The sequence below is a fragment of the Scyliorhinus torazame genome, chromosome 10, assembly GCF_047496885.1.
Source record: "Scyliorhinus torazame isolate Kashiwa2021f chromosome 10, sScyTor2.1, whole genome shotgun sequence".
In the NCBI taxonomy this organism is placed as follows: domain Eukaryota; kingdom Metazoa; phylum Chordata; class Chondrichthyes; order Carcharhiniformes; family Scyliorhinidae; genus Scyliorhinus; species Scyliorhinus torazame.
The window spans coordinates 103,024,743-103,050,827 of record NC_092716.1 but is presented as its reverse complement, the minus strand read 5'-3'; the positions used below and the strand labels follow the sequence as shown (position 1 = coordinate 103,050,827).

General features: G+C 52.1%; 1 protein-coding gene across 5 annotated transcripts in view; it reads right to left on the bottom strand.

Moving 5' to 3' along the window:
- Positions 1-26,085, bottom strand: part of ndrg4 (NDRG family member 4) — a 336,617-nt gene that overhangs the window by 26,551 nt on the left and 283,981 nt on the right. For all 5 annotated transcript variants that reach the window (XM_072518539.1, XM_072518536.1, XM_072518537.1 and 2 more), the window contains 4 exons: positions 16,985-17,071; positions 16,155-16,211; positions 3,826-3,929; positions 2,356-2,412 (listed from right to left, as the gene is read on the bottom strand). In XM_072518539.1, coding sequence (XP_072374640.1) covers positions 2,356-2,412; positions 3,826-3,929; positions 16,155-16,211; positions 16,985-17,071 — 305 coding nt within the window. The remainder of the gene's footprint in view (positions 1-2,355; positions 2,413-3,825; positions 3,930-16,154; positions 16,212-16,984; positions 17,072-26,085) is intronic.

Sequence of the window (26,085 nt, the reverse complement as noted above, 5' to 3'; positions counted from 1 at the left end):
AAGTTCGGCAAAAGTTTGGAATGCAACCACCAGAAGAAGTAGGTAGCAGTCCTAAGGCAGCTGAAGAAGATACAGTGCAGCACACGGAGCCACAACACAAGATACAGACACAACACAAGAAGAACATCAAGCAGCATCCACAGCTACAAATGAAGATGAAGTAACGTCACAAGTTCAGCAGCCACTCAGAAGATCAACAAGGCTAAGACGTAAACCTGAGAGACTGAATTTGTGACAGACTGTAAATAGTTTAAATATGTAAATATTTATGCATATCATATTGAATTGTTAAAAACTGATCTAATGAATGTAAATAATTAAATTTTCCAAAGGAAAGGGATGTGATGATATGCAATTCTGCATATAATATTGTACACGACTTCCGACCAGCAGGTGGGGGGGCAGTGTAAATGTACCATGTGGTTCTGTGTCTAGGGATGGTTGGGAGTAAGTTGTGTTGGTGGATAAGACGTATTTTGCCATAGCTCTATAATGGTTAGTTAGTGTTAGTAGTTTGTTATTTATTTATTCCAGTTATCTTTACCACTCAGTTGTTTCATAATAAATTATTTAAATTAGATGTTCTGTAACATAATTCATATCGGCCAGTCTACCGAACATGACAAAAATGACACTTCGAAATGTTTTGGTTGTATCGCACCCTACATTTCCAATCACTTTACACGTGTGTAGTAGAGGCGGGTACAATTTTGTCTTTTAAAAAGCATTTAGATAGTTATATGGGAAAGCTGGGGATAGAGGGATATGGGCCAAATGCGGGCAATTGGGACTAGCTTAGTGGCACAAACTGGGCAGTATGGACAAGTTGGGCCGAAGGGCCTGTTTTCATGTTATAAACATCTATGACTCTATAATGGATGCACTGCAAAATGCTGGGACAGGTACAGAAAATAGTTGTTGGGTTACTAGGGAGAGATCCGAGCCTGAGACAATAATAGATGAAGTGATGGGTTGTGGTGGAGCAAAGTACCCAAGGGGAGAAACATGAAAGGTGATGTAACCAGAAGACTAAGAGGGATAAAAGTTAGCTGCTGGAAGTAATGGGCACATGATGGATACAGGGGGTTTTAACTTCACGTAGGCATGGTCATAAACAGTGGAGAGAGCAGAAAATAATGCTAAAGCCTACATTTTCCCTTCAGAGCAAATTGGGTCAGTGATAGCGAGACTCTTCCTTACATTGAGATCAGTGACAGAACTACTCGTCTAATACTTGTGCCAGTGGCAGGGGTATTCTCCCTGGTGTCAGTGATGGAAATACTTATCCTCAGGCTGGGACCAAGAAAGGGTGGTTTCCCCGTCACAATGAGGCCAATGACAGCGATTGTTCCCTTCATATTGGTATCAGTGACGGGAATATTCCCCTCATGCTGGGGTCAGAGACCGGCATATTCCCCCTCCTGCTGGAGTCAGTGATAGGGGTGTTTGCACCAGGTAGAAATGGATCAGGCAATGACACAAATGTCAGGCAATGGCCATCTCCTACAAGAGAGGATCAAAGCACCGCCCCTTGACATTCAATGGCATTACCATCACGGAGTCCCCGCAAGCAACATCCTGGGGGGGTTAACATTGATCAGAAACTGAACTGGACTAGCCAGTACTGTGGCTACCAGGTCAGGGCAGGGCTAGGAATCCTATGGCAAGTAATGCACCTCCTACTCCCGAACGCCTGTCCACCATCTACAAGGCACAAGTCAGGAGTGTAATGGAATACTCTCCACTTGCCTGGATGAGTGCAGCTCCAACAACACCCAAGAAGCTCGACTCCGTCCAGGTCAAAGCAGTCCGCTTGATTGCTCCCCCTTTCACAGACATTCAAATCCTCCACCATCGACGAACAGTGGCAGCCATGTGTACCATCTAAAGATGCACTGCAGTGACCTCACCAAGGTTCCTCAGACAGCACCTTCCAAATCCACAACCATTACCATCGAGAAGGAAAAGAGTGGCAGATACCTGGGAACCTCACCACCCATATGTTCCCCTCCAAGTCACTCATCACCCTGACTGGTAAACATATCGCCATTCCTTCACTGCTGCTGGGGTAACATTCTGGAACTCCTTCCCTAACAGCACAGTGGGTGTACCTACACCCGGTGGACTGCAGCGGTTCAAGAAGGCAACTCACCACCATCTTCTGAAGGTCAACCAGGGACAGGCAATAAATGCTGGCCTAACCAGCGACACCCACATCCCGTAAATGAATTTAAAAAAAGGAATGATTCAGTGTTTTGGGACTTCCAACAATAAATGCAATTCAAAACAATGTGGCTGTAGACAGACTGTAGTGTTGGAAAGGACGATAATCTGAGGGGAGAGCTGAATACTTACTGCAAAGTCTTGGCATTGGCCACAGTTCCAGGTCTGTTCATTTCCAAATCCCTGCGACTGTGGGAAAAAAGAAAATGTCATTATTTAAAATATGAACCATAGTTTGGTTCCATTTTCATTTCTTCAAAAGTAAATGTGGGGTGCTCTGAGATACAAACTTTAATTTGGGCACAGGTGGATGCAAAGGGTATTAGCTTGAGCTCTGCTCTCCTCCCCTCTCCAGGAGCACAGGAACTGTTGATAACTGCCCTTTAAATGTAATCTCAGCTAAGTTATGGTGAAACGCAACTGGTGTCAGGGGCTGCAAGACAAACATCCTTTGTGGTGTTAAATCACACTCGGCCAGAGCAGCTGAGTGCTAATTTGCAATTACATCATACAGAAGTTTACAAGGTCAGCACAAAACCAAACAGGAAACTGGAGTGAACTGGTCCAGTCAAAGGACCAGCACAAATAGCCGAATTGCCTCTTTTCACACTATTGTTTCAGAAGATTCAATTTTGGAACAAGGAGTACATTTTATAAATGTAAACAAAGCTACAAGCTCATTTAATGAAATCTAATAGTTCTAAATGCTTGCCAAGATAAGATCAAAACTAACAGATTTTTCAATTTTTACTATCAGTTTAGCTATGCTCAAAAAAGGGGGTGTCAGGTCTCAGTGCTCAACCCTATCTTTAGGCCAATATTGCCTGAACGATCTGTGTCTGTGCAAATGTTGCCTGTAATGAGTGATACCCGTGACAATGTTATCCTTATTGGGGTGGATCTGTGGCAGTATCACTTGTACTGAGGAATGCGACAGTGTTACCTATTTTCAGGAGTGACTGTGAGAGCACTGCTTGTGTAGCACTGCTTATGACAGCGTTACCTATCTAGAGTGTTTGTGACAGCATTGCCTGTACTGAGGACTGCCTGTGACAGCATTGCCTGTACTGAGAACTGCCTGTGACAGCGTTACCTATATTGAGGAGTGTTTGTGGCAGCATTGCCTGTACTAAGGAATGTCGGTGATAGTGTTACCTGTGTTGAGGAGGCGGCTCAGTGGTTAGCACTGCTGCCTCTCAGCTCCAGGGACCCGGGTTCATTTCTGGACTCGGGTGACTGTCTATTTGGAGTTTGCACGTTCTCCCCATGTCTGCATGGGTTACCTCCGGGTGCTCCGGTTTCCTCCCACAGCTTAAAGAAATGCAAGTTAGGTGGATTGGCCATGCTAAATTGCCCCTTGGTGTCCAAAAGGTTAGATGGGGTTACTGGGTTAGGGTGGAGGCGTGGGCTTAAGTAAGGTACTCTTTCCAAGGGCTGGTGCAGACTCAATGGGCCGAATGGCCTCCTTCTGCATTGAAGGGATTCTATTGTTCTATGATTGAGTGTTTGTGACATCACTGCCTGTACTGATGACTGCCTGTGACAGCACTGCCTGTACTGATGACTGCCTATGTTACCTATATTGAGGAGTGCCTGTGTTACCTGTTATACATGTTCCAGAAGAGCTGCAGATTGCTCTGGTTGACGTTAGCTCCTATTTGTTGTCGGAGGCTCTGCACCAGCTCCGTATTGTTCATCAGTTCCTCCTGAGACAGGAGGTAGAAACACTGTTACACACGACTCTGCTGACTTCCATATCTACCTCCTGCGTTCTCCCTTTTCTCTTGAATTTTCTGCTGGGTACCACTGCATGGGCATAGGCTGACTTGTGCTACCTCACTTAAGTTGGCATGCTTGGAGTACGGGATGGGTCAGCAATCACAATCAGGTGTCCTAATTAATTTTATTTCTTCAATACCGGCCCATTCTCCCAGCCCTGGGTTGTGGAAGGTAATTGTAGCTCTTATTTGGCCATTGCGGTTCATTCATCATTCATCTGATTTTAGTGATGTTGACTAGGATGCCAGTGCACACCATAATCAAATTTGATTTGCAAACACGGGTTGTTTACTGTTTCCAGAGATTCATCACTTTCGAGTGAGCATTTTCTAATTTCAATTTAATCAAACAACCTGCTGAACGTTTCGATTTGGATAAGTTCCAACATGCATAGCCCATAGCCCGCCGTAGAGAAAGGGTAACAGCAGAATGAACGGCAAAGGTTTGTTGGGGTTTTATACAGTGGGGACATGTAGATCTGGGACTTCTGCCCACATCAGGGCATTTTAGTTAACTTAAATCTTGCTCCATTTAAAGCAATTAAATATTGTATTCTGCTCAGTGAAGGCTGAACACTCAAACTGAGGACAGGTGCCAGGGCTCAGGATATCTGCTGAGGACTGGAGAGGAACCTGCAGTGGGAGGGGAGGATGCAGTGTTTGTGGTCATGTCAGCACCAAAGACATAGTAAGACTAAGAAAGAGGTTCTGCATTGAGAGTACAAAGACCTGGACACTAAAATAAAAAGCAGAATCTCAAAAGTAATAATTTCTGGATTATTAGCTGAGCCACATGCAAATTGGCATAAACTAAAGAAGATTAGAGAGATGAATGTGTGGCTCAAATATTAGTGTGAGAGAAATGAACAAAAATTCAGTTGCAAATTAAACAAATGGAACATGAGAAAGAATTAAAGCGGCTTGAATACGAGAGTGAGAGAGAGGAAAGAGAAAGAGAAAGAGAGAGAGAGGAAAAAGAAAAAGAAAGAGAGAGAGAGGAAAAAGAAAGAGAGAGAGAGAGGAAAAAGAAAGAGAAAGAGAGAGAGAGGGGAAAAAAAGAGAAAGAGAGAGAGGAAAAAGAGAAAGAGAGAGAGAGGAAAATGAAAAGGAGAGAGAAGAAAGGAGAAAAGAAAGAATAGCCCTAGCAGAACAAAAAGAAAAAGGGAGATACAGATCAGGGAAAAAGATAAAGAGATGGAGTTTGAACTTCAGAAAATGGCCATGAAACATGTCAATCAGTTAAAATTGGCAGACGTAAAGGGAAACGTACAGTTGGATGATAGTGATGAGGATAGTGAGAAAGAACGTCATAGTCGAAGGCTTGGTGGGAATCTATTTAAATATGTCCAAGCATTGCCAAGGTTTGGCGAGAAGGAAGTGGAAGCCTTTTTCATTTCATTTGAGAAGGTAGCTAAACAAATGAAATGGCCACAGGACATGTAGGTGTTACTGATTCAAACAAAGCTGGTAGGTAGAGCTAGTGAAGTGTTTGCATCACTACCGGAGGAGGTATCTAGAACGTATGAGGAGGTGAAGAAATCCATCTTAAGTACATATGAGCTAGTGCCTGAAGCTTACAGACAAAGGTTTAGAAATTTAAGGAAAGAATTTGGTCAAACATACATGGAGTTTGAAAGGCTCAAACAGAGTAATTTTGATAGGTGGATAAGGGCTTTGAAAATAGACCAAACGTATGAAACTCTCAGAGAAATTGTACTTTTGGAGGAGTTTAAAAATTAAATTCTTGATGTGGTGAGAACTCATGTGGAAGAACAGAGGGTTAAAACTGCGAGATTAGCAGCGGAAATGGCAGATGATTATGAATTAGTTCATAAATCAAAGATTGGTTTCCGACATCAGTTTCAGCCGGTGAGGGATACAAACTGGGGACATGAGAAATACTCAAGTGGTAAAGGTAAAGGTAATCTGATGGGAGACAATAAAGAGAGTGTACCTCAGATTAAAAAAGAAATCCAGGTGGAAAAGAAATGAAAAGTTTCAAATGTTTGCACTGCAATACACTAGGCCATGTAAAGTCACAGTGTTGGTGGTTGAAGAAAAGCACTGGGAAGGCTGATGTGGTAAAACAGGATATGACAGTGGGGTTTGTTAGGGTGGTAACGGAAAGCCCAAGGGAAGTGAAGGAGGTGCAAACAATTGTACAGCCTGTTCAAGAAGTAATTGTTAAGAAGGTGCCAGATGTCTTTAAAGAATTTACTTATGTGGGTAAAGTTTACTCATGTGTATCAGGAGGAGCAGGTAAAGAAGTCACAATTTTAAGAGATACAGGGGCTAGTCAATCTTTAATGGTAAGAGATGAGGAATTATGTAGTTTGGGAAGCATGTTGCCAGAAAAGGTGGTGATATGTGGAATTCAGGGTGGAAAGTCCAGTGAAGAGTGGTGAAGTGGTAGTAGGAGTAATAGATAAACTATCTTGTCCAGGAATACAGTTTATCTTGGGTAATGATATAGCAGGTGGGAGTGATGCCTCTGGTGGTTGATAAGCCAGTGGAAAATCAGTCAACTGAAGGGTTGAAGGACGAATATCCTGGGATTTTTCCGGATTGTGTAGTAACAAGGTCGCAAAGTCACAGGTTAAGACAAGAGGAGAAATCAAAGAGTGAAGATGAAGTTGAAGTGGAATTATCAGAAACGATTTTTGATCAGATGGTTGAAAAAGAACCAGAACAGGTGGAGGATGAGGCGGATATTTTTAGTTCAGGAAAATTGGTGGAGTTACAACAGAAAGATGTAGAAATAAAACGGATATATCAGAAAGCATATACGGAAGAGGAATTTAAGAGTACACCAGAGTGTTATTACCGTAATAATGATGTCTTGATGAGAAAATGGAGACCTGTACATATGCAGGCGGATGAAAAGTGGGCAGAAATTCATCAAGTAGTATTGCCGGTAGGGTATAGAAAGGAGGTATTGCGAGTTGCACATGAGGTACCAGTGGGAGGTCATTTGGGAATAAGGAAAACTCAAGCTAAAATCCAGAAACATTTTTATTGGCCTGGACTACATAAAGATGTAGTTAAATGTTGTCAATCATGTCACACGTGTCAAGTGATAGGGAAACCTCAAGCAGTGATAAAACCAGCGTCCTTAATACCCATTCCAGCATTTGAGGAACCATTTACAAGGGTCCTAATCGATTGTGTAGGACCGCTTCCTAAAACAAAAAGTGGGAATCAATATATTTTGACTGTAATGGATGTGTCTACTAGGCCAATCCAGTGCATAATATTACAGCTAAAAGGATTACTTAAATTCTTTACTAGATATGGACTAGCCACAGAAATGCAATTGGATCAAGGAACGAATTTTACCTCAAAGTTATTCAAAGACGTTATGGATAGCTTAGGAATATAACAATTTAAATCAACTGCGTACCATCCAGAATCGCAGGGAGTGTTAGAAAGGTGGCATCAGACATTAAAGACAATGTTGAGGACGTATTGTCAAGATTATTCAGAGGATTGGGATAAAGGAATCCCATTCCTTTATCCTAATAACGATGAGTCCGAATACTGGAGGGAGATAGAGAACCTAGTGGAGTGGTGTAGCGACAACAAGCTCTCCCTCACTGCCAGCAAAACTAAAGAGCTGGTAATTGACTTCAGGAAGCAAAGTACTGTACACACCCCTGTCAGCATCAACGGAGCCGAGGTGGAGATGGTTAGCAGTTTCAAATTCCTAGGGGTGCACATCTCCAAAAATCTGTCCTGGTCCACCCACGTCGACGCTACCACCAAGAAAGCACAACAGCACCTATACTTCCTCAGGAAACTAAGGAAATTCGGCATGTCCACATTGACTCTTACCAACTTTTACAGATGCACCATAGAAAGCATCCTATCAGGCTGCATCACAGCCTGGTATGGCAACTGCTCGACCCAGGACCGCAAGAAACTTCAGAGAGTTGTGAACACCGCCCAGTCCATCACACAAACCTGCCTCCCATCCATTGACTCCATCTACACCTCCCGCTGCCTGGGGAAAGCGGGCAGTACAATCAAAGATCCCTCCCACCCGGCTTACTCACTCTTCCAACTTCTTCCATCGGGCAGGATATACAGAAGTCTGAGAACACGCACGAACAGACTCAAAAACAGCTTCTTCCCCAATGTCACCAGACTCCTAAATGGCCCTCTTATGGACTGACTTCATTAACACTACACCCTGTATGCTTCATCCGATGCCAGTGCTTATGTAGTTACATTGTATATGTTGTGTTGCCCTATTATGTATTTTCTTTTATTCCCTTTTCTTCTCATGTACTTAATGATCTGTTGAGCTGCTCGCAGAAAAATACTTTTCACTGTACCTCGGTACACGTGACAATAAACAAATCCATCCATCCATCCATTCGTATTGTTTGCAATTAGGGATGCACCTAATGAGTCGACCAAATTTAGTCCTTTTGAAATAATTTTTGGTCATGAGGTAAGAGGACCACTTAAATTGATTAAGGAAAAATTGGTGGGTGAGAAATCGGAAATTACACTATTGGATTACGTGTCAAATTTTAGGGAACGATTAAATAGAGGTGAATTGGCTAGACAACATTTGAAAGTTGCACAAAATGTGATGGAACGGGTAGCAGACAAGAAATCCAAAGTTCGTAGTTTTGCCAGTGGGGATAAAGTTTTAGTGTTGTTACCAGTGGTAGGGGAGCCTTTAAAAGCTAGACTTTGTGGACCATATCAGATTGAAAGGAAATTAAGTGAGGTGAATTATGTGGTAAAAACACCAGATAGAAGGAAGACTCACCGAGTGTGTCATGTGAATATGCTTAAAAGATACTTTGAAAGGGAAGGAGAGAAAAAGGAGGTTTTAATGATTCTAACTCAAAGTGACGAACCAAATCCAGATGACTGTGAATTTGACATACCTCAAATTAAATTGGAAAATGAGGATGTTCTTAAAAATTGGGATGAATTGTTAAGTTACCTTCCAGAGGAAAAACGAACTGACCTGAAAGAGTTATTGATATCACATGGGCAATTTTGTAGAGATAAATTGGGAAGTACTAAAATGGCTGTACATGATGTAGATGTGGGAAATGCTGTTCCTGAAACACGGTTGTGTGTGGACTATCAACAGGTGAATGCAGTTACAAGAACGGGCTCTTATCCGATCCCACGTTTTAAGGATTGCATTGAGAAAGGGGGACAATCTGTTTTTATTTCCAACTTCCAGACATGGAAAGAACATTTAAAACATCGTATGGAGTTCTTCGGTCGACTTCAGGAGGCGGGTTTGGTGATGAACCTAGCCGAAAGTGAATTTGGAGAAGCCCGAATCACTTTCCTTGCGGAGTTTCCGTTATCCTCAAGACGAAGGGAAATAATGCAATTTCTTAGCATGAATGGCTTTGATCGAACAGTTGTGCAAAAGTCCTGTGGCGTGATTACTCCACTGATGGAATTGCTGAAGAAACGTAAAAAAAATTCAATGGACAGCGGACTTTCAACAGGCATTTGACTGCCTGAAAGCTGTGATCATCAATGTTCCTGTATTGGAGAATTGCAAAGGGACTCTGTGGTCAGATTGAACTAAAGTATCTGATTCTAAAGAGAAATGCCGAGGAGTAGAGAAATGGATGGATCGTGCAGAGACTTTGTTCAAAGAGACTGTCAATCGAGAAGGATTTCGGTTGGAGGAAGAAGAACAAAGAAAAATGGACTATATTATTATACCTGCTTGCATGTGTTGCTTTTTTTTTTAAACGAAAAGGTATATTTACTGTGTACATTTCTTAGTGGATGGTGCAAAAGTGAAAAATGAAACCATCTTGAAGAAGTTGATGGTTTTCATTTTCTTGGGGGGAGGTGTCATGTGCGAGTACTTTTAAAGACATGGATATTTAAGCAATGTACCTTTAATAAAACAGTGATGTCAGAGAGTGGGTGGGGCTGAGGTCAGGTCAGCCATTTTGCAGTTTAGTTTTGCAGGTTTAGTTTCAGTTTTGAAAAAGAGCTGGTGTGTGTCTGTGTGTTTCCAGAGAGCTGCAGTTAGTTTGAAAAGAGCTTGTGAGTGTCTGTGTTTTGAAATGAGCTGAATTTGCTGTGACGTCTGCCATAAAAGACCATCTCTGGATCATTTGGGTGATTTTAACTTATAATAGTGAAGCCTTTAACCTGATGTGACTTTGTTTAAAGGTATTAAGTCTCTTGGAAGTTTGAATGAACATTTTAAGGAATTATTTACTGTTGCAATATTTTCTGAGTTATCTTTGAAGTAAGGGGTGTTAAGAGATCCAATGTTTATTTAAGATGTTAAGTTGAGTTCATGGAATAAAGTGATTTGTGTTTAAAAACCCACGTATTCATAATTGTAATCCCATACCTAGGGAAAATGCCATGTGCTAGGAAAAGCAAAAAATCCATTAAAGGGAGAGGTTGGTTGAACTCCATGATACATTTTGGGGTTCTGAAAATGCCTCGCCCATGACACTGTACTGGGGAAAGTGGGATCTGTACCGTTGGGGCGGTCTGCAAGAGTCATGTTGGGGAAAATGTTCTAGCCAACCATATAATTAGGGAAATAGGCAGGGCATTAAACTAACCAGAGGGGGAATGGATCATATAGGGGAAGATTGAGTAAATTCAAAGGTAAATGTAAGGCAATAGATTAAGGTGGCAATAAAGGTAATGATAATCAGAGTATGGTACGAAGGGACAGTGATTGAAAACTTAAGAGTATGCCACCATAAACCTAAGTTGGGGGAACCACCATGGGCAATAATAGCAAAGCTCTACAAATTCCAGGACAGGAACGGGTTCTGAAGTGGGCAAGAAGCATGCGGTCGTGGAAATGGGAAGGACACACCACCCACATTTATCAGGACATTGGAGCCGACCTGGCCAAGCGCCAGGCAGAGTTTAACAGGGCCAAAATAAGGTACGATTCGGCATGTTGTACCCGGCAAGACTATGGGTCACGTATAATGACAGCGAATACTATTTCAACATGCTGGAGGAAGCAAATGGCTTCATATGGAAGAACGGACTTGGGGCAAAATAGTGCGGGGGGTGGGGGGAGGGGGTAGTAAAGAACAATATGGACCTACACGAACTAGGGGGGGGGGTTTGGGTAACTGTACTTGGGGTCATGGAGGGACGAATGAGACGGGTTGGGAACATAAGGATCCATTTTCCAGGGGGGAGCCACCACATTAGCGAGCAAGTTGGTGCACAGGAGTAAAAACAGGATGGGGGGGCACAACGTATCTCCCGTGAGGGAAGGAATGTCTGGCGGGGGCGGGGTGGGGGCAGGGTGCGAGAGGCAAAGGAAGGAGGGGGGGCAGGCAAGGGCGAAGCAATTGGGAAGCAAGAAAAATGAAGGGAGGAAGGCAGATCAGAGGGGGGTGAAGAATATAATGCTGGTCACAACGGGTCGCATGTAAAGTTGGTTCGAATGAAGGAGGACATGGCGGACATCTTGGATGGCCCCTGAACTAAGGGAAACCCGGGCATGCAGAGGCACATCCACAAGGTAGTTTGGCTGACCCCACGGGAGGGGGTGGGACAGAAACCCCCCATCAGGGTGGTCACATGGAACGTGAGGTGACTGAATGGACCAGTGAAAAGATCCAGAGTCTTAGCTCATCTAAAATTCCTGAGGGTCAATGAGTCTTTCTTCAGGAGACACACTTAAAAGAGAAGGACCGACTTGGGGCAAGGAAAACCTGGAAGGCACAGACATATTAGACGTGCTTCGACACAAGTGCGAGGAGGGTGGCCATATAGTTCAACAAAAAGATAGCTTTTACAGCGACAAACACGGTGACTGACCCAGGAGGACGCTACATAATGTTCAGTGGGCCCCTTTGTATATATGACCCAAACTGGGACGCCGCTGAGTTCATTAGAAAGACCGTGGCAGAGATCCTCGCTCTTGACTCCCATCTACTTATCATCAGGGGACAGTCTTTCCCTGTCATTGGCAGGGCAGGTGCAGACTAATATCTTGCCACGGGTTTAATTTTTATTTCAGTGCCTACCGGTCTATTTGCCAAAAGTGTTTTTATGGGGGTGGCATGGATGATTTTGTCGTTTGCCTGGCCAGGTAAAGTAGCGAAGATTTGGAAGACCGTGCTCCAGAGAGGGCGGCAGTCAGGGGTCTGGCCCTTCCAAATCTGTTGTATTATTATTCGGTGGCGAAGGCTGAGAAGGTGAGAGGTTGGAGTAGGGTGAAGATGGAGGCTGGTTTTTGTAGGGAGTCTGGGTTGCGGGCACTGGCAATGGTGCCGCTCTCGCTTGCCCCAGGGAAATATTTGGAGTCCAGTGGTCACGCTAAGGATTTGGAGGCAATTTCGGCAGCACATTAGGTTAGGGGTGGGGTCGAAGCTGATGCTGATCCAATTAAATCATGTGTTTGAGCCGGCAAGGCTGGACGCTAGGTTTCGGGTTGGGAGGCGAGGGGGTGATGGAAATGAAGGACATATGTTTAGAAGGGCGGTTTGTGAGCTTGGAGGCATTGATGGGGAAGTTTGGCATTCCGCAGGGGAGGCCCTTAGGTCAATGCAGGTACGGATTTTGCGACGGTTTTCACGACTTTTCTGTGTGCACCACCCTCTTCTTTGTTGGAGGGGGTGCTGTCGGTAATGAAGTTGGGGTAGAGGGGTAATCTCGGCAATATATGGGAGGATTTTGAAGGTAGGGCATCGTTGGAGGGGGTTAAGACCAAGTGGGAGAAGGGATCGTGCTGGAGGAGGGGTTGTGGTGCAAGGTATTATGGAGGGTCAATGCCTCAACCTCGTGTGCGAGACTGGGGTTGATCCAGCTAAATGCGGTACACAGAGCACACCTGATGAAGTTGAGGATGAGCCGCTGGTTTGAGGGGGTGGAAGACGTTTGTGTGCGGTGTGGGAGGGGCCTGTCAACCATGTACATCTATGTTCTGGTCCTGTCCCTTCCCCGCATCCATGGCGACCACCAACTCCACCTTCCTTCCCTCGGAGGGCATCATTACCACATTCAACAGCCTTCTAATATTCACCGCACCCAGGTCCTGATAAACGCGCAGCTCACTACCTTCCCAGGTGCAGCACATCGTCTGCCTGGCCCATCTCAAAATCCGTTCCTTATCCAAGAACCTGCCTGTGGAGTCTGAGCCTGCGATGTGACCACCTCTCTATACATGCTATCCATAACACTCTCCACCTTGCAGATGCTCCACAGTGTTCCCAGCCGCCGCTCCAGCTCCAAAGCCAGGAACTGTAGCTGGAGGCACTTCCTGCACACATGCTGGCCCTGGGCACTGGAAATATTCCCAGCTTCCCACATGGAGCAAGAGGACAAAACCAAGGCTTTGAGCTCTGCTGCCTAGATTAACCCCTTTAAATTAAACCTTTGGAAGGTGCTTGATATTAAATTATATCCAATTCTCTAGGGCCCTTCTTTCTTGGCCCTTGTTGCTACCACTTACAGATTATAAACCACAAAATGTATTTTCAAACTATAAGTGATGATAGTAGTAAAGGTGTAAACGACCGTACCCACTACTTATCAATCAGTTGTAGCCTCAACTGCTGCAGCAGGGCAAGACCACTCACTGAAGATTTTAAAAGTTATAAAGCAAGGGGAAAAACCAAAAAGCACCTCTTCCCACTCTGCACCAAATCTCCAGTGTTTCAAGTTCTCAATACCCACACTCACTCTGGCTGTGTCTCTCTCAGGAAGTGTGTTCTCTCCCAAAGTTTGTGCGCAAAGTCCATTGTGAGTATGCTTTGAAGCCCCTTTCTTAAATAGTGCTGAGATGACTCACACACCAGTTAAACTTCAAAAGTATGTAATCAACACCTATTGAGGCCTAATCAGGCTTCAGCTGATTGGCAGTTAACTGTCACTCGGTTATCTGGGTGGGGCAGCTCCTAATTAACCTTTTAACTGAGGGCAGCACAGTGGCGCAGTGATCAGCACTGCTGCCGAGGACCCAGGTTCGATCCTGGTCCCGGGTCACTCTCCGTGTCGAGTTTGACCATTCTCCTTGTGTTTACGTGGGTCTCACTCCCACAACCCAAAGATATGCAGGGTAGGTGAATTGGCCATGCTAAATTGCCCCTTAACAGGGGAAAAAAATAATTGGGTATTCTGAATTTTAAAAAAACTACATAACTTTCAAACTTAATGTAAAATTCAATCATATTATGGTCACTCTTTCCTGAAAGCTCCACTGACAGATAGTGAAATTTGAGTTCAATAAAAATCTGGAATGAAAAGTCTAATGATGACCATGAAACCATTGTTGATTGTCATAAAAACCCATCTGGTCCTTTAGGGAAATTTCTCCCCTTTTCTCCCTTGTTCTTTCTGATCTCCAAAAATGCAATCCGTAATGCTCTGCTTCATCCCACAACTTCATTGAGTTGAACCCAAGAGTCATCATATGTTGATTGTTCCCAATACCTCTCAGCTATAGAATGCCTCACCACTCTCCCTTAGTGTTCCTTCCTTACAACCTGTTGGCTTTTAAAACTCAAGCTTAGAATTGCCTAATCATGACTTCTTGATTCACCTCATTCTAAATGTTTCCAAATTTGCTGTTTCCTGCACTGTTAACCTTTACTTTTTTACTTTGGTTTCTCAGTTAAAAGAAAGGCAAGCTGTCAGGCAAAGCCATCAGGGACACGTTAGGAGTTAAGATAGATGATGTATAGAATGAAACAGGCTGTGGATTTATTTAGATGTCAAGACGTCGATCTTAATTCTTCTTGCCTGGCGGAAACCAACAAGGGGGCAGCTAAAAGAAAGCAGGTTAGTTACCCACCTGTTATTTGACCCTTTTCAACTACTGGCAGTCTTAACCTGCAGGTTTCTACAGTTAATTGTGATGTCCATCATTGGGCCCTCATGCATTGATGTAAATCGAGCTATCATTACAGCAATGGGATCCTATTCTATATTTTGACTATATTATGACTCGGGCCTGAGCATAGAAACCACCAGATAAAGGTAGGTTGTCCACTGCTGGGAACAGAGAAAGGGCCTTCCAAGTTAAGTGGACAATCTTCCTTGTGCAACCAGGAGGAGCCATATTATTCCTCCAGGACCCATACCTGTTTACACCTGCCACCAGATCCCCCTAAAGCCCCCTCACCGTGATTTACCAATCCACTTGCTATCTGCACATCCCCATCCTTTAAAAAAAATAATTTACAGAATGTGGGCGCCACTGTCTCAGCCAGCATTTATTGCCCATCCCTCGGTGCCCTTCAGAAGGTAGTAGTGAGCTGCCTTCTTGAACCTCTGCAGTCCCTGAGGTGTAGGTACACCCACAATGCTGCTAGGGAGCTGGTTCCAGGTTTTTGCCTCAGCAACAGTGAAGGAACAGCAATACATTTCCAAGTCGGGGTGGTGAGTGACTTGGGGGCGGTGGGGTTCCCAGGTATATGCTGCTCATGTCCTCCTAAATGATAGTGGTCATAGGATTGGACGGTGCTGTCTAAGGAACCTTAGCGAGTTACTGCAGTGCATTTTGTAGATGATACACTTGGCTGCCACTGCCATCAGTGGTGGAGGGACTGACTGTGGAAGGGACAGCAATCAAGCGGGCTGCTTTGTCCTGGATGGTGTCGAGCCTCTTGATGTTGTTGGAGCTGCACTCATCCAGGCAAGTGGAGAGTATTCCATTACACTCTTCATTGTGTCGTGCAAATGGTGGACAGGCTTTGGGGGTCAGGAGTTGAGTTACTCGCCATACGATTCCTAGCCTTTTGACTTGCCACAGTATTAAAGGGCTAGTCCAGTTCAGTTTCTGATCAATGGTAACCCCCCAGCATATTAATTGTGGGTGATTCAGTGATGGTAATGCCATTGAATGTCAAGGGGCGATGGCTAAGTCATCTCTTGTAGGAACTGGTCATTGCTTGGCACTTGTGCGGCACACATGTAATATCCCCCTTAAAATCCTCCTCCTAGTTTTTGTTTTCCATCATGGAATATATCAATATTTAAAACAATCTATTTTAACAAAAGTCAGTAACTCTCACTTCAAATGAGGAAAGCTGTGTCTGGACCTACATCTTACAAACTGTCCCATCTTTACTGCATTATGATGATGAACCTTTTCTATTAGATTATCAGTTGATGCTGCAAGGCACTAAGCCACTGCTCCTCGTGAAAGAAACATCTGCTTACCTGGCTGCAGAGATGTGATAGGACGGTGTCAGGGAGTGAACTGGTCAGACCTGAAAGCTGTCAACAAACAAACAGAAGAGAAATGAGTTCTACTCAACTTTTTCTGGTTTCCTTAAGTAAAATATTCCCACTGTCGAAGCTATAACTACGGATAATATAATAATAATAATCTTTGTTAGTGTCACAAGTAGGTTTACATTAACACTGCAATGAAGTTACTGTGAAAGTCCCCTAGTCGCCACACTCCGGTGCCTGTTCGGGTACACAGGGGAGAATTCAGAATGTCCAATTCACCAAACAGCACATCTTTCGAGACTTGTGGGAGGAATCCGGAGCACCCGGAGGAAACCCGCGCAGACACGGGAAGAACGTGCAGACACCACACAGACAGTAACCCAAGCCGGGAATCGAACCTGGGTCCCTGGAGCTGTGAAGCAACAGTGCTAACCACTGGGCTTCCGTGCCGCCCGATAGACTCCAAATGTGAATCCCCACACCTCTATATTGGCCACTGAAAAACAACCATTCAGACTGGTTGAGTGTGAAGGGACCTGCATAAAACCACATGAACCCCTCGACTGGATTTACAACACTGAGTATAACATCCATGGGTATCCATTATTTCACATGTAAACTGTTAAACTCTTCATTAGATTCAAGTCTGCAGCTCACTCTCAGGTAAATCCATTATTCTATACATAAACCATCTGAAGTTCATGTTTATATTTCAATGATTGAGAGAAATTCAGAATTTCCCTTCTTTCCAGTCCAACTTTGTCAATAACCAAGATGATGATTAGTAACAATACAAGTTGGTTGTGAACACTGACCTTTGTTGCTGCCCAGTCAATCCAGCCCTTGCCACAGGGGTCAATATTGAGGAGGACCATCCCCTCTACCATATCCGGGAAAATCAGCTGAAAGAATAGACAACTAAGTGAATTCAACGTCAGAGAGAAGCCAGCGCGTGAGGGAGAAGCCAGCGCGTCAGAGAGAAGCCAACGCGTGAGGGAGAGCCCAGCGTGTCAGAGAGAAGACGGCGCGTGAGGGAGAGCCCAGCGTGTCAGAGAGAAGCCAGCGCGTGAGGGAGAAGCCAGCGCATCAGAGAGAAGCCAGCGCGTGAGGGAGAGGCCAGCGCGTCATAGAGAAGCCAGCGCGACGGAGAGGCCAGCGGGTCAGAGAGAAGCCAGCGCGTGAGGGAGAGGCCAGCGCGTCAGAGAGAAGCCAGCACGACGGAGAGGCCAGCGCGTCAGAGAGAAGCCAGCGCGTGACGGAGAAGCCAGCGCGTCAGAGAGAAGCCAGCGCGACGGAGAGAAGCCAGCGCGTCAGAGAGAAGCCAGCGCGTGAGGGAGAGGCCAGCGCGTCAGAGAGAAGCGAGCGCGTGAGGGAGAGGCCAGAGCGTCATAGAGAAGCCAGCGCGTGAGGGAGAGGCCAGCGTGTCAGAGAGAAGCCAGCGTGTGAGGGAGAGGCCAGCGTATCAGAGAGAAGCCAGCGCGACGGAGAGGCCAGCGTGTCAGACAGAAGCCAGCGCATGAGGGAGAGGCCAGCGCGTCAGAGAGAAGCCAGCGCGTCATAGAGAAGCCAGCGCATGAGGGAGAGGCCAGCGCGTCAGAGAGAAGCCAGCGCGTCAGAGAGAAGCCAGCGCGTCAGAGAGAAGCCAGCGCGTGAGGGAGAGGCCAGCGCGTCAGAGAGGAGCCAGCGCGTGAGGGGGAAGCCAGCGCGTCAGAGAGAAGCCAGCGCGTCAGAGAGAAGCCAGCGCGTCAGAGAGAAGCCAGCGCGTGAGGGAGAGGTCAGCGCGTGAGGGAGAGGCCAGCGCGTCATAGAGAAGCCAGCGTGTCAGAGAGAAGCCAGCGCGTCAGAGAGAAGCCAGCGCGTGAGGGAGAGGTCAGCGCGTGAGGGAGAGGCCAGCGCGACAGAGAGAAGCCAGCGCGACAGAGAGAAGCCAGCGTGTGAGGGAGAAGCCAGCGCGTGAGGGAGAGGACAGCGCGTGAGGGAGAGGCCAGCGCGTCAGAGAGAAGCCAGCGCGTGAGGGAGAGGCCAGCGTGTCAGAGAGAAGCCAGCGCGTGAGGGAGAGGCCAGCGCGTGAGGGAGAGGCCAGCGCGTCAGAGAGAAGCCAGCGCGTGAGGGAGAGGCCAGCGCGTGAGGGAGAGGCCAGCGCGTCAGAGAGAAGCCAGCGCGACGGAGAGAAGCCAGCGCGTGAGGGAGAAGCCAGCGCGTGAGGGAGAAGCCAGCGCGTGAGGGAGAGGCCAGCGCGTCAGAGAGAAGCCAGCGCGACGGAGAGGCCAGCGCGTGAGGGAGAAGCCAGCGCGCGACGGAGAGGCCAGCGCGTCAGAGAGAAGCCAGCGCGTCAGAGAGAAGCCAGCGCGTGAGGGAGAGGCCAGCGCGTGAGGGAGAGGCCAGCACGCGACGGAGAGGCCAGCGCGTGAGGGAGAGGCCAGCGCGTGAGGGAGAGGCCAGCGCGTCAGAGAGAAGCCAGCGCGTGAGGGAGAGGCCAGCGCGTGAGGGAGAGGCCAGCGCGTCAGAGAGAAGCCAGCGCGTGAGGGAGAGGCCAGCGCGTCAGAGAGAAGCCAGCGCGTGAGGGAGAGGCCAGCGCGTGAGGGAGAGGCCAGCGCGTGAGGGAGAGGGAAGCGCATCAGAGAGAAGCCAGCGCGTCAGAGAGAAGCCAGCGCGTAAGAGAGAGGTCAGCGCGTCAGAGAGAAGCCAGCGCGTGAGGGAGAAGCCAGCGCGTCAGAGAGAAGCCAGCGCGTCAGAGAGAAGCCAGCGGGTCAGGGAGAGGCCAGCGCGTCAGAGAGAGGTCAGCGCGCCAGAGAGAAGCCAGCGTGTCAGAGAGAAGCCAGCGCGTCAGAGAGAAGCCAGCGCGTCAGAGAGAAGCCAGCGCGTGAGGGAGAAGCCAGCGCGTGAGGGAGAAGCCAGCGCGTCAGAGAGAAGCCAGCGCGTCAGAGAGAAGCCAGCGCGTGTGGGAGAGGGATGCGCGTGAGGGAGAAGCCAGCGCGTCAGAAAGAAGCCAGCGCGTGAGGGAGAGGCCAGTGAGTCAGAGAGAAGCCAGCGCGTGAGGGAGAGGCCAGCGCGTCAGGGAGAGGCCAGCGCGTCAGAGAGAGGCCAGCGCGTGAGGGAGAGGCCAGCGCGTGAGGGAGAGGCCAGCGCGTCAGGGAGAGGCCAGCGCGTCAGAGAGAAGTCAGCGCGTGAGGGAGAGGCCAGCGCGTCAGAGAGAGGCCAGCGCGTCAGAGAGAGGCCAGCGCGTCAGAGAGAGGCCAGCGCGTCAGAGAGAAGCCAGCGCGTGAGGGAGAAGCCAGCGCGTCAGAGAGAGGCCAGTGCGTCAGAGAGAAGCCAGCGCGTCAGAGAGAAGCCAGCGCGTGAGGGAGAAGCCAGCGCGTGAGGGAGAGGCCAGCGCGTCAGAGAGAGGCCAGTGCGTCAGAGAGAAGCCAGCGCGTCAGAGAGAGGCCAGCACGTCAGAGAGAGGCCAGCGCGTGAGGGAGAGGCCAGCACGTGAGGGAGAGGCCAGCGCGTCAGAGAGAGGCCAGCGCGTCAGAGAGAGGCCAGCGCGTCAGAGAGAGGCCAGCGCGTCAGAGAGAAGTCAGCGCGTGAGGGAGAGGCCAGTGCGTCAGAGAGAAGTCAGCGCGTGAGGGAGAGGCCAGTGCGTCAGAGAGAAGCCAGCGCGTCAGAGAGAGGCCAGCGCGTCAGAGAGAAGCCAGCGCGTGAGGGAGAGGCCAGTGCGTCAGAGAGAGGCCAGCGCGTCAGAGAGAGGCCAGCGCGTCAGAGAGAGGCCAGCGGGTCAGAGAGAAGTCAGCGCGTGAGGGAGAGGCCAGCGCGACAGAGAGAGGCCAGCGCGTCAGAGAGAAGTCAGCGCGTGAGGGAGAAGCCAGCGCGTCAGAGAGAGGCCAGCGCGTCAGAGAGAAGTCAGCGCGTGAGGGAGAAGCCAGCGCGACAGAGAGAGGCCAGCGCGTCAGAGAGAGGCCAGCGCATCAGAGAGAGGCCAGCGCGTCAGAGAGAAGCCAGCGCGTCAGAGAGAAGCCAGCGCGACAGAGAGAGGCCAGCGCGTGAGGGAGAGGCCAGTGCGTCAGAGAGAGGCCAGCGCGTCAGAGAGAGGCCAGCGCGTCAGAGAGAGGCCAGCGCGTCAGAGAGAAGTCAGCGCGTGAGGGAGAGGCCAGCGCGACAGAGAGAGGCCAGCGCGTCAGAGAGAAGTCAGCGCGTGAGGGAGAAGCCAGCGCGTCAGAGAGAGGCCAGCGCGTCAGAGAGAAGTCAGCGCGTGAGGGAGAAGCCAGCGCGACAGAGAGAGGCCAGCGCGTCAGAGAGAGGCCAGCGCGTCAGAGAGAGGCCAGCGCGTCAGAGAGAAGCCAGCGCGTCAGAGAGAAGCCAGCGCGTCAGAGAGAAGCCAGCGCGTCAGAGAGAGGCCAGAGCGTCAGAGAGAGGCCAGCGCGTGAGGGAGAGGCCAGCGCGTCAGAGAGAGGCCAGAGCGTCAGAGAGAGGCCAGCGCGTGAGGGAGAGGCCAGCGCGTGAGGGAGAGGCCAGCGCGTGAGGGAGAAGCCAACGCGACGGAGAGAAGCCAGCGCGTGAGGGAGAAGCCAGCGCGTGAGGGAGAAGCCAGCGCGTGAGGGAGAGGCCAGCGCGTCAGAGAGAAGCCAGCGCGACGGAGAGGCCAGCGCGTGAGGGAGAAGCCAGCGCGCGACGGAGAGGCCAGCGCGTCAGAGAGAAGCCAGCGCGTCAGAGAGAAGCCAGCGCGTGAGGGAGAGGCCAGCGCGTGAGGGAGAGGCCAGCACGCGACGGAGAGGCCAGCGCGTGAGGGAGAGGCCAGCGCGTGAGGGAGAGGCCAGCGCGTCAGAGAGAAGCCAGCGCGTGAGGGAGAGGCCAGCGCGTGAGGGAGAGGCCAGCGCGTCAGAGAGAAGCCAGCGCGTGAGGGAGAGGCCAGCGCGTCAGAGAGAAGCCAGCGCGTGAGGGAGAGGCCAGCGCGTGAGGGAGAGGCCAGCGCGTGAGGGAGAGGGAAGCGCATCAGAGAGAAGCCAGCGCGTCAGAGAGAAGCCAGCGCGTAAGAGAGAGGTCAGCGCGTCAGAGAGAAGCCAGCGCGTGAGGGAGAAGCCAGCGCGTCAGAGAGAAGCCAGCGCGTCAGAGAGAAGCCAGCGGGTCAGGGAGAGGCCAGCGCGTCAGAGAGAGGTCAGCGCGCCAGAGAGAAGCCAGCGTGTCAGAGAGAAGCCAGCGCGTCAGAGAGAAGCCAGCGCGTCAGAGAGAAGCCAGCGCGTGAGGGAGAAGCCAGCGCGTGAGGGAGAAGCCAGCGCGTCAGAGAGAAGCCAGCGCGTCAGAGAGAAGCCAGCGCGTGTGGGAGAGGGATGCGCGTGAGGGAGAAGCCAGCGCGTCAGAAAGAAGCCAGCGCGTGAGGGAGAGGCCAGTGAGTCAGAGAGAAGCCAGCGCGTGAGGGAGAGGCCAGCGCGTCAGGGAGAGGCCAGCGCGTCAGAGAGAGGCCAGCGCGTGAGGGAGAGGCCAGCGCGTGAGGGAGAGGCCAGCGCGTCAGGGAGAGGCCAGCGCGTCAGAGAGAAGTCAGCGCGTGAGGGAGAGGCCAGCGCGTCAGAGAGAGGCCAGCGCGTCAGAGAGAGGCCAGCGCGTCAGAGAGAGGCCAGCGCGTCAGAGAGAAGCCAGCGCGTGAGGGAGAAGCCAGCGCGTCAGAGAGAGGCCAGTGCGTCAGAGAGAAGCCAGCGCGTCAGAGAGAAGCCAGCGCGTGAGGGAGAAGCCAGCGCGTGAGGGAGAGGCCAGCGCGTCAGAGAGAGGCCAGTGCGTCAGAGAGAAGCCAGCGCGTCAGAGAGAGGCCAGCACGTCAGAGAGAGGCCAGCGCGTGAGGGAGAGGCCAGCACGTGAGGGAGAGGCCAGCGCGTCAGAGAGAGGCCAGCGCGTCAGAGAGAGGCCAGCGCGTCAGAGAGAGGCCAGCGCGTCAGAGAGAAGTCAGCGCGTGAGGGAGAGGCCAGTGCGTCAGAGAGAAGTCAGCGCGTGAGGGAGAGGCCAGTGCGTCAGAGAGAAGCCAGCGCGTCAGAGAGAGGCCAGCGCGTCAGAGAGAAGCCAGCGCGTGAGGGAGAGGCCAGTGCGTCAGAGAGAGGCCAGCGCGTCAGAGAGAGGCCAGCGCGTCAGAGAGAGGCCAGCGGGTCAGAGAGAAGTCAGCGCGTGAGGGAGAGGCCAGCGCGACAGAGAGAGGCCAGCGCGTCAGAGAGAAGTCAGCGCGTGAGGGAGAAGCCAGCGCGTCAGAGAGAGGCCAGCGCGTCAGAGAGAAGTCAGCGCGTGAGGGAGAAGCCAGCGCGACAGAGAGAGGCCAGCGCGTCAGAGAGAGGCCAGCGCATCAGAGAGAGGCCAGCGCGTCAGAGAGAAGCCAGCGCGTCAGAGAGAAGCCAGCGCGACAGAGAGAGGCCAGCGCGTGAGGGAGAGGCCAGTGCGTCAGAGAGAGGCCAGCGCGTCAGAGAGAGGCCAGCGCGTCAGAGAGAGGCCAGCGCGTCAGAGAGAAGTCAGCGCGTGAGGGAGAGGCCAGCGCGACAGAGAGAGGCCAGCGCGTCAGAGAGAAGTCAGCGCGTGAGGGAGAAGCCAGCGCGTCAGAGAGAGGCCAGCGCGTCAGAGAGAAGTCAGCGCGTGAGGGAGAAGCCAGCGCGACAGAGAGAGGCCAGCGCGTCAGAGAGAGGCCAGCGCGTCAGAGAGAGGCCAGCGCGTCAGAGAGAAGCCAGCGCGTCAGAGAGAAGCCAGCGCGTCAGAGAGAAGCCAGCGCGTCAGAGAGAGGCCAGAGCGTCAGAGAGAGGCCAGCGCGTGAGGGAGAGGCCAGCGCGTCAGAGAGAGGCCAGAGCGTCAGAGAGAGGCCAGCGCGTGAGGGAGAGGCCAGCGCGTGAGGGAGAGGCCAGCGCGTGAGGGAGAAGCCAACGCGACGGAGAGAAGCCAACGCGTGAGGGAGAGGCCAGCGCGTGAGGGAGAAGCCAGCGCGTCAGAGAGAAGCCAGCACGACGGAGAGAAGTCAGCGCGTGACGGAGAAGCCAACGCGACGGAGAGAAGTCAGCGCGTGACGGAGAAGCCAACGCGACGGAGAGAAACCAGCGCGACGGAGAGAAGCCAGTGCGACGGAGAGGCCAGCGCGTCATAGAGAAGCCAGTGCGTCATAGAGATGCCAGCGCGTGAGGGAGAGGCCAGCGCGTGAGGGAGAAGCCAGCGCGTCAGAGAGCAGTCAGCGCGTGAGGGAGAGGCCAGCGCGTGAGGGAGAGTCCAGCGCGTCAGAGAGAAGCCAGCGCGTGAGGGAGAGGCCAGCGCGTCAGAGAGCAGTCAGCGCGTGAGGGAGAGGCCAGCGCGTGAGGGAGAGTCCAGCGCGTCAGAGAGAAGCCAGCGCGTGAGGGAGAGGCCAGCGCGTGAGGGAGAGGCCAGCGCGTGAGGGAGAGTCCAGCGCGTCAGAGAGAAGCCAGCGCGTGAGGGAGAGGCCAGCGCGTGAGGGAGAGGCCAGCGCGTGAGGGAGAGTCCAGCGCGTCAGAGAGAAGCCAGCGCGTGAGGGAGAGGCCAGCGCGTGAGGGAGAGGCCAGCGCGTGAGGGAGAGTCCAGCGCGTCAGAGAGAAGCCAGCGTGTGAGGGAGAAGCCAGCGCGTGAGGGAGAGGCCAGTAAGTCAGAGAGAAGCCAGCGCGTCAGAGAGAAGCCAGCGCGTGAGGGAGAGGCCAGCGCGTGAGGGAGAGGCCAGCGCGTCAGAGAGAAGCCAGCGCGTGAGGGAGAGGCCAGTGCGTGAGGGAGAGGCCAGCGCGTGAGGGAGAGGCCAGTGCGTGAGGGAGAGGCCAGCGCGTGAGGGAGAGGCCAGCGCGTCAGAGAGAAGCCAGCGCGTGAGGGAGAGGCCAGCGCGTGAGGGAGAGGCCAGCGTGTGAGGGAGAAGCCAGCGCGTGAGGGAGAGGCCAGCGCGTGAGGGAGAGGCCAGCGCGTGAGGGAGAGGCCAGCGTGTGAGGGAGAAGCCAGCGCGTGAGGGAGAGGCCAGCGCGTGAGGGAGAAGCCAGCGCGTCAGAGAGAAGCCAGCGCGTGAGGGAGAGGCCAGCGCGTGAGGGAGAGGCCAGCGCGTCAGAGAGAAGCCAGCGCGTGAGGGAGAGGCCAGCGTGTGAGGGAGAAGCCAGCGCGTGAGGGAGAAGCCAGCGCGTGAGGGAGAGGCCAGCGCGTGAGGGAGAGGCCAGCGCGTGAGGGAGAGGCCAGCGCGTGAGGGAGAGGCCAGCGCGTGAGGGAGAGGCCAGCGCGTGAGGGAGAGGCCAGTGCGTGAGGGAGAGGCCAGCGCGTGAGGGAGAGGCCAGCGCGTGAGGGAGAAGCCAGCGCGTGAGGGAGAGGCCAGCGCGTCAGAGAGAAGCCAGCGCGTGAGGGAGAGGCCAGCGCGTGAGGGAGAGGCCAGCGCGTGAGGGAGAGGCCAGCGCGTGAGGGAGAAGCCAGCGCGTGAGGGAGAGGCCAGCGCGTGAGGGAGAAGCCAGCGCGTGAGGGAGAAGCCAGTGCGTGAGGGAGAAGCCAGCGCGTGAGGGAGAGGCCAGTGCGTCAGAGAGAAGCCAGCGCGTGAGGGAGAGGCCAGTGCGTGAGGGAGAGGCCAGCGCGTGAGGGAGAAGCCAGTGCGTCAGAGAGAGGCCAGCGCGTGAGGGAGAAGCCAGCGCGTGAGGGAGAAGCCAGCGTGTGAGGGAGAAGCCAGTGCGTCAGAGAGAGGCCAGCGCGTGAGGGAGAGGCCAGCGCGTGAGGGAGAGGCCAGCGCGTGAGGGAGAGGCCAGTGCGTCAGAGAGAGGCCAGCGCGTGAGGGAGAAGCCAGCGTGTGAGGGAGAAGCCAGTGCGTGAGGGAGAGGCCAGCGCGTGAGGGAGAGGCCAGTGCGTGAGGGAGAGGCCAGCGCGTGAGGGAGAGGCCAGCGCGTGAGGGAGAGGCCAGCGCGTGAGGGAGAGGCCAGCGTGTGAGGGAGAAGCCAGCGCGTGAGGGAGAGGCCAGCGTGTGAGGGAGAAGCCAGCGCGTGAGGGAGAGGCCAGCGCGTGAGGGAGAGGCCAGCACGTCAGAGAGAAGCCAGCGCGTGAGGGAGAAGCCAGTGCGTCAGAGAGAAGCCAGCGCGTGAGGGAGAGGCCAGCGCGTGAGGGAGAAGCCAGCGCGTGAGGGAGAGGCCAGTGCGTGAGGGAGAGGCCAGTGCGTCAGAGAGAGGCCAGCGCGTGAGGGAGAAGCCAGCGTGTGAGGGAGAAGCCAGTGCGTGAGGGAGAGGCCAGCGCGTGAGGGAGAGGCCAGTGCGTCAGGGAGAGGCCAGTGCGTGAGGGAGAGGCCAGCGCGTGAGGGAGAGGCCAGTGCGTCAGAGAGAGGCCAGCGCGTGAGGGAGAAGCCAGCGTGTGAGGGAGAAGCCAGTGCGTCAGGGAGAGGCCAGTGCGTGAGGGAGAGGCCAGCGCGTGAGGGAGAGGCCAGCGCGTGAGGGAGAGGCCAGCGTGTGAGGGAGAAGCCAGCGCGTGAGGGAGAGGCCAGCGTGTGAGGGAGAAGCCAGCGCGTGAGGGAGAGGCCAGCGCGTGAGGGAGAGGCCAGCGCGTGAGGGAGAAGCCAGCGTGTGAGGGAGAGGCCAGCGCGTGAGGGAGAGGCCAGCGCGTGAGGGAGAGGCCAGCGTGTGAGGGAGAGGCCAGCGCGTCAGAGAGAAGCCAGCGCGTGAGGGAGAGGCCAGCACGTCAGAGAGAAGCCAGCGCGTGAGGGAGAGGCCAGCGCGTGAGGGAGAGGCCAGCGCGTGAGGGAGAGGCCAGCGCGTCAGAGAGAAGCCAGCGCGTGAGGGAGAGGCCAGCGCGTGAGGGAGAGGCCAGCGCGTCAGAGAGAAGCCAGCGCGTGAGGGAGAGGCCAGCACGTCAGAGAGAAGCCAGCGCGTGAGGGAGAGGCCAGCGCGTGAGGGAGAAGCCAGCGCGTGAGGGAGAGGCCAGTGCGTCAGAGAGAAGCCAGCGCGTGAGGGAGAGGCCAGCGCGTGAGGGA